The sequence below is a fragment of the Equus quagga genome, chromosome 2 (assembly GCF_021613505.1).
Source record: "Equus quagga isolate Etosha38 chromosome 2, UCLA_HA_Equagga_1.0, whole genome shotgun sequence".
Taxonomy (NCBI): Eukaryota; Metazoa; Chordata; class Mammalia; order Perissodactyla; family Equidae; genus Equus; species Equus quagga.
The window spans coordinates 91,821,622-91,828,355 of NC_060268.1; the positions used below are offsets into that span (position 1 = coordinate 91,821,622).

The 6,734-nt window shown below is 53.0% G+C and overlaps 1 protein-coding gene across 1 annotated transcript in view; it reads right to left on the bottom strand.

The window, feature by feature from the left end:
* RLBP1 (retinaldehyde binding protein 1) overlaps nucleotides 1-1,945 on the bottom strand; it is a 7,478-nt gene extending 5,533 nt beyond the window's left edge. The window contains exons 1-3 of the mRNA XM_046649339.1: nucleotides 1,934-1,945; nucleotides 1,541-1,669; nucleotides 48-252 (exon numbers count right to left, since the gene is read on the bottom strand). Of these exons, the coding sequence (XP_046505295.1) occupies nucleotides 48-252; nucleotides 1,541-1,669; nucleotides 1,934-1,945 (346 nt within the window). The remainder of the gene's footprint in view (nucleotides 1-47; nucleotides 253-1,540; nucleotides 1,670-1,933) is intronic.
* Between the last annotated feature and the right edge of the window lie 4,789 nt (nucleotides 1,946-6,734).

The window sequence follows — 6,734 nt, forward strand, 5'->3', positions numbered from 1 at the left end:
CCGCCGCCCCAGCCTTCCTAGGGCCGGCCCCCCAGCGCAGGCCTCACCCTTGAGCAGCTCGTAGGCGCGCCCCACGTGGAACTTCCGCGCGCGGATGAAGCGCAGGAAGAAGGCGCTGTCCCATCCCTGCACCCTCTCGGCCACCGCGCGGGCCAGCTCCTGCCCAGAGGCCGCCTGCGCCTGCACCAGCTCCTGCAGCTCTCGCACCACCTCCTCCCGGGTCTCCTCCGTCTCATTCAGCTCGTCCTTGGCCTGAAACAAGGGGGTAGTGGAGGCGCGAAGTCACGGGCTGGCGCTGAGCAAGACGCACCGGTGAGTCTCCCACCAAGGCCAGGCCAGCTGCAGGGCGGGCGAGGGGGCTGCCCCAGGGCCAGCACCCCTCCGACCGCCCACAAGGGCAGCATCTGGAGGGGCGGCGCCTCCAACTGCCAACTACTGCCTCTGAAGAGAATCAGGTCAAACCACTCATCCTGGGTTTGTTTGCAGGAGACAGGCAGAGGTCTAAATGTTTCTAATCGTGACAGCCTACAGCCGCCGGAGCCCTCCCTTAGCACCCTGCTAAGTCCTTTAAGGGAATTATGTTTTCACATCTTTGCCACAACCCGTCACAGCAAGGTTGGTATTCTTGTCCCCATTTCTCAGGATGAGCACACCGAAGCTCAGAGAGGGGAAGATATTCTTGTCCGAGGTCACCCAGACAGAAAGAGGTGGAGCTACAACTCCTGCTCAGGCTGGACTCTTAATCGTTTTCCTCTGCTGCCTCCTAGGCTTAATTCCAGTCTTTTCAAAAACAAAGATAGCCAGCAGATGGCAGCCTACCCTTGCCCCAGAGCCACACCTCCTCCCCTTGGCCGGCCTGGAGAAGCCCCAGGATGCCTCAGGTAGCCCTCTCTTTGGACAGCATGATGGGGGAAGGCATGGGCTGGGGAGTCAGGTCTGAGGAAGCTCAGAGCATCTTTCCACTGAGACGCCCAGGGAAGCAAAGACAGAAGCCAGGAGCTCAGGCTCAGCTCAGTCCTAAGACAGCTCTGCCATCCTCTGCAGAGCACAGTCTGATAATCTCTGAGCTGGTCCAACAACCTTCTTTCATAGGTACAAAATGCAACACCCAGAGAGGGAAAGCAGTTTGCTCAAGGTCACACAGCAAATTGGAAGTAGGTCTGATTCTGGAACTCAGGCCTCTTGCCTATCTAGTGGGGGCAGCAGTTGGAGCCCCGTTCTCCAGGGCTACTTGCAAACCACTGTTCCTCACATGTGAGTCTAGGATGATCCCTCGTCCAGAGGCCCTGGGTCTTGGCACTGGTTTCACGGAACCATGTTGGTGCTGTAGTTTTGGATTAGGCTGGTTTGGATGTCTGGTCAGCCCAGCTGCTACCATGGCCCTGACCTCTAGGATGGCTCCTAGAACCGGCCAATCCATTAGGTCCAGGATGACCTGGAGAGCTGGGGCGGGACTCTGTGTACAGGAGGGAGGATGCTATTGACATTCCCCCCTGTTGCCTCCCTGGCCTGTCCCTCCTGGCACCCTGGGGCTCCTCACCTTCTGCAAGGTGTGGCGGGGTAGCTGGCTGCACCGGCCAAAGACAGGCCCGTGGTCCTTGGTTGTTAGCCGCTCCAGCTGGGCACGGAGCTCCTGTTCCTCTTCGGGGACCATGCGGAATGTGCCCGCCTAGGCAGAGAGGAGTCAGGGAAAAGCAGGACGAGGCCCCCTTCAGCCCAAGCGAGCCACTGGAAAGGGGCTGCTCAGACCCTAGATTAGTGCTTCTGCCCAAGCTCCTGGTAAGCCTCCTCCCTCTGGGTGTGTCAGGAGCCACAGAGAGACTGTAGGAGTGAGAACCCATCTCCCTGGGCAGCCCAGATGATGGAGAAACAGGGAGGGAGAGAGGGTAGGAGGGAAGGCGGATGGAGGGAGCCCAGGGCAAGGGGTACTCACCCCCTCTGACATGCTGCCTCTGGACGACTCGGAGTCCTCGGAGAAAGAAGGGCCTGCTTCCTGCGTCCTGGTCCCTCCAGGCCCCTCCTCCCTAGGAGAAGAAGTCAGGGCTGCAGTGGTATGGAGGGACTGTTCTGATACTGTCTCAGAACCATGGATCTCAGACCGTCCTGTGCAGCAGAATCACCGAGGGCATTTGTTAGAAATGCAGGTGCCTGGGCCCTGCAGCCTGTGATCCTGATTCAGGAGGTCTGACAGGGGCCCAGGAATCTGCACTTTAAAGCAGCACCCCAGGTGGCTCTGAAGATGCCTCTTGGGCGACGCTTTGGCAAACCCTCCGCGAGAAGGAATACACGCAACAAGACCTCAAACCGCAATTCTTAAGACGAGTTGGTCCAGCCAGGAAAAAACTCATGTTGGCCTCCAATCTGTTAGATGGTCACTGCAGGATAAGGCAGTGCCTCCTCCCGTTTGTGGCCCGCCTTCTCCAGCCCAAAGGGGGACCTCAGAAACTTCCCAGCCTATTGGATGGGCCCTTCCCAGTCCATTTGTTCCCAGGAGGGGTGATGACTAGTTACATAAGCATCATACGGGGTGTGTGTGCTGTGCTTTGTGACGCACTAAGTATTTTCAAATCGATATCTCAGAGCCGGGGCTGGCATTATTATTCCCATTTTACATAGGAGAAAACAGGCCTGGGAGAATAAATGACTCGTCCAAGGTCACACAGCCAGAAATAGCCAGGGATCAGGACTCAAGCCCAAGCTGTGACTTTCAGCACCAAGAGGCAGCCTGTTGTGGCAAAAGTCAGACCTGGGTTCTGAGATGTGATTGTCCCCTGTGAAAGGGAGATGGGAGGGTTATGAAGATTTAATTAAATAACGTACACAGAAGCAGTGCTTGGCCATGCTTGGCCACCAGAATGAATCTCATCCATTGCCCACATGACAACCTGCTCACCACTGAGTATTCTGGGAGACAGCTGTCCTGTTTCCAGGTTTTCTCCTCTCCTACCTAAACATCCCCAGTGCCTTCAAGGACCCATCCCCACCCTGTGCCTGCCGCTGACCAGGTTCCCAGTGGTCAGTTCTGTCACTATTCACTGTTGGTAAGTGGCAGGGGTAGGGTTTGAAGCCAAGTCTGCTTTGACACCAAGAGCCAGGACTTCTCCAGGCAAACTCCCTAGGATAGCTGGTGTCCCGGAAAAGCCTTTAGCATCAGAGAGACCTGGGTTTGCATTTACCACCTCTGTGACTTTAGGCATGTTATTTAACCTTTCTGAGCCTCGGTTTCCTCATCTGCAAATTGAGGATAATAATCGTGCCTGCCGACTAGAGTTGTAATGAAGATCATATGATTTCTGTAAGGTACATAGCACAGTGTTTTGCTCCAAAACATAGTTTCCTTTCTCTTTCTTAGCATTCTACTGATCACTACCCCAACTTGCACAGAGGGACTTGGAGGATCCTGGAGAATATCTGAGGATCTCCCATTTCCTGCCTCTCCCACTCCACCACCCCAGCCAGGGCAGGGAAGGTCTGGAGGCTGTAACCCAGCAACAGGAACCAAATCCGAGCCATCTCTCTGACTGGTAGACTTCCCAATATGCAGACGTAGAGATGGACAGACTGAAATGCTGCTGTGCTCTCCTTCGGGTTTTGCTGGGACAGGAATGGAGAAGCTGCTAGACCTGCCCGGAGGAGCTCGGACAGGAGAGGCAGTGGCTGGACACCCCCTAGCCAGTGAAGCAAATCATGAGGACCAGATCCTAGATCTTAGACGTGGAAGGTTAAAGTCACTACAGCAACTCATTTTTAAATACGCCCAATCTGTTAACTTTGGTTTTTTAAAATACTGATTTATGACCTGTATACAATGAAAGAACACCCATTCCCACTCCACATTGAGTGTTTTCTAGGACTGCCAGATAAAATACAGAATGCCCAATTACATGTGAATTTCAGATGAACAACAAATACTTTTTTTTTTTAAAGATTGGCACCTGAGCTAATCTTTTTTTTTTTTTCCCCTCTTCTTCTCCCCAAAGCCCCCTAATACATAGTTGTAGATTCTAGTTGTGAGCACCTCTGGTTGTGCTACGTGGGACGCTGCCTCAGCGTGGCCTGATAAGCGGTGCCATGTCCGTGCCCAGGATCCGAACCGGTGAAACCCTGGGCCGCCGAAGCGGAGCGCGAGAACTTAACCACTCGGCCACGGGGCCAGCCCCAACAAATACTTTTGAAGTATGTTCCTTCCAATATCTGGGATATCTTTATACTAAAAAAGTATTTGTTGTTCATCTGAAATTCCCATTTAACTGGGTGTCCTGTATTTTTATTTGCTAAATCTGCCATCAGGTTGGTCTGGCTCAGCCCGGAGAATGGCCAGGTAAGATTTGTTTCACAGGCAGCCTGGGATGTGGTCTCTACCCCCACCCGCCCCGGTCCTCACCCCAGTCCTGGGCTCCCTGGCCCAGTCAGGCCCCTGCTACTGACTTACCTGCTAGGTCGGCAGCTCCTCCTTGGGGCCACCTGGTGCCTGCGTCCTTGGGGAGCCAGAGCGGGGAGGTTGCCTCCACTGGGGGTGTGGTCCAGTCAGCAGCCTGGGATTAGTGTGTCACAAGGAACTTCTCACGGCCCACAGTTTCCTGTTAAATCGGGCTCACAGGGAGGCCCAGATTGGGGCTAGCGAAGCAGCAGGGGGGAGAGGGCACTGGCCTGGGCTTGGCTGGAGCCACCTCAAAGCCCTCCTTTGTGTGCGTCCGCTCCCGGGTTCCTGCTCAGCCATGTGGAAGCCGGGCTGTGGGAGTGGGATCTGGGCCAGCCCCATCCCCTCTGCCCTGCCCTCTCCCTCATCGCAGGGGGTCTGAGAAAGCACACCTTATACTTGCAAGGGAGACACGCAAGAGAGGGAGGGACATTTTCAATGTGTTTGGGGAGGCAATGGCAGCTGTGGCGGATCCAGGGCTTTCAACCTCTCCTCCAACCCAGCGGGGCCTGGCGTGGTAGTTGTCAGCTCCACAGTGAGTGGGGCCAGGTGGGAAATGTCACTGGTTAAGGCTGAGTGGGGAGAGGACAAGACAGGCTAACCTGCCCTCTAGGCAGAATGGAGCAGTGATAGGCGCCTGCTTGGGAACCAGACACCCACTGTGAAATCCTAGCTCCAGCACCTTCTAGCTGTGAGAAGTGACTTCACTCCTCCGTGATTCAGTTTCCTCCTCTGAGAAGTGGGGATAACAGAGGACAGGCTCATGGCTTCAGTGAGGATGAGGTGCTCAGCTCATTGCCCAACTCTCAGTAAATGTAAATGCACAGTAAATGTTGGCAGTTACTCCAAATACAGAATCAGGAGGATCTGGGTGGAGCGGACTCGTATTATCTAACTCTCTGTACAGCAAGAAATCCCTCTGCAGCCCGTCGACTTGTAGCTTCAGTCTCTGCTTTGGTATTCCACAGTGGTGGGGGGAGGCGGGAAGAGGGATGGTGAGGTGTGTGTGATTATTTAGAATATTTTCTCTCCAGGATTCCAGGGGCAGGGAGCTCCCTGTTCCCACTACTGGAAAATCCCCCTAGTTTTAAAACTCATCCTTGGTCTGAGCCCCAAGCAGCCTTCCATAATGTCACCCTCGGTCCTAGTTTTGCCTCCTGGAGGCGCCGGGGCCAGGGTCAAGCTCCTGTGTGCAGGACATTCTCCAGAATCCGCCCCCAGAAATGCTTTTTGGTTTTCCCCAGAAGTAGTTCTTGTTTTTCAACCCATTCCTACCTGGGGATAGGTTTGGGGTCTCTTCACCCTCCTGTGCCCTCTCCAGAGACCCTGGGGCTTGTGAGAGTGTCACTGAAGGGCAGTGCCCTGGGGCCAGCACCTGACCCTGCCTCTCGGGACCCCTTCCTCTAGAGCAGGCTATGACACCTGAGGCTTGGATGTTGGGGTGCAGCAGAGTAGCCTCAAGCCCTTTGCTCCCAACAGCCCCTTCTCTGAGCTCCTGCTCTGGCTGCTGTTTGGCTCTTGGGCTGTTTCACTCCCAAGTCCTCTCTGGAGCCGGCGAAGCCCTCATTTCTGTCATTCTGTTCCCTGGCAGTCTAGTCCTGCACTGTCCAATACAGAAGCCACGAGCCATATGTAGCTTTTCAGCGCTTGAAATGGGGTCATGTGACCAAAGAACTGAATTGTTAATTTTATTTAATTTGAATTAACTTAAATTCAAATTTAAAAACTGATGCTGGATTCAGTTATTAGAAAACTTTTAAGTAGGTTGGGAACAACTTAGGTGTGTGATTTTACTTTTTCAACTGTAAATTTTGTGATCAGATATTTCTGATAAAAATTTCAAGTCCAACGTGAGATGTGCTGTCTATATATAATACCTACTGGATTTTGAAGACTTAGTACAAAAAAAAGAGTTTAAGATTTCTCATTAACGATTTTTATATGGCTTCGTGCACTGAAAGGATAATGTTTTGGAAATATTGGGTTCAAAATATATTAGTGTTAATTTCACTTGTTTCTTTTTACTTTATTTTGACGTGGTTATTAGAAAACTTAAAATTTTCTAACTGTAATTTAATTTTAACGGCTCCCGTTACATTTGTAATGGACAGTGCTGGTCTAAACCTTGCCACTCTTCAAAGTGTGGCCCACAGACCAAGAGCATGAGTGTCATCTGGGAGCTTGTTAGAAAGGCAGGGTCTCAGGCCCTTCCCCAGACAGGCTAAACCAGAATCTGCCTTTTAAGAAGGACCCCAGGTGATTCGTATGCACGTAAACGTTTGAAAACCACTGCCCTGGAGAGCTTCCGGCCCTC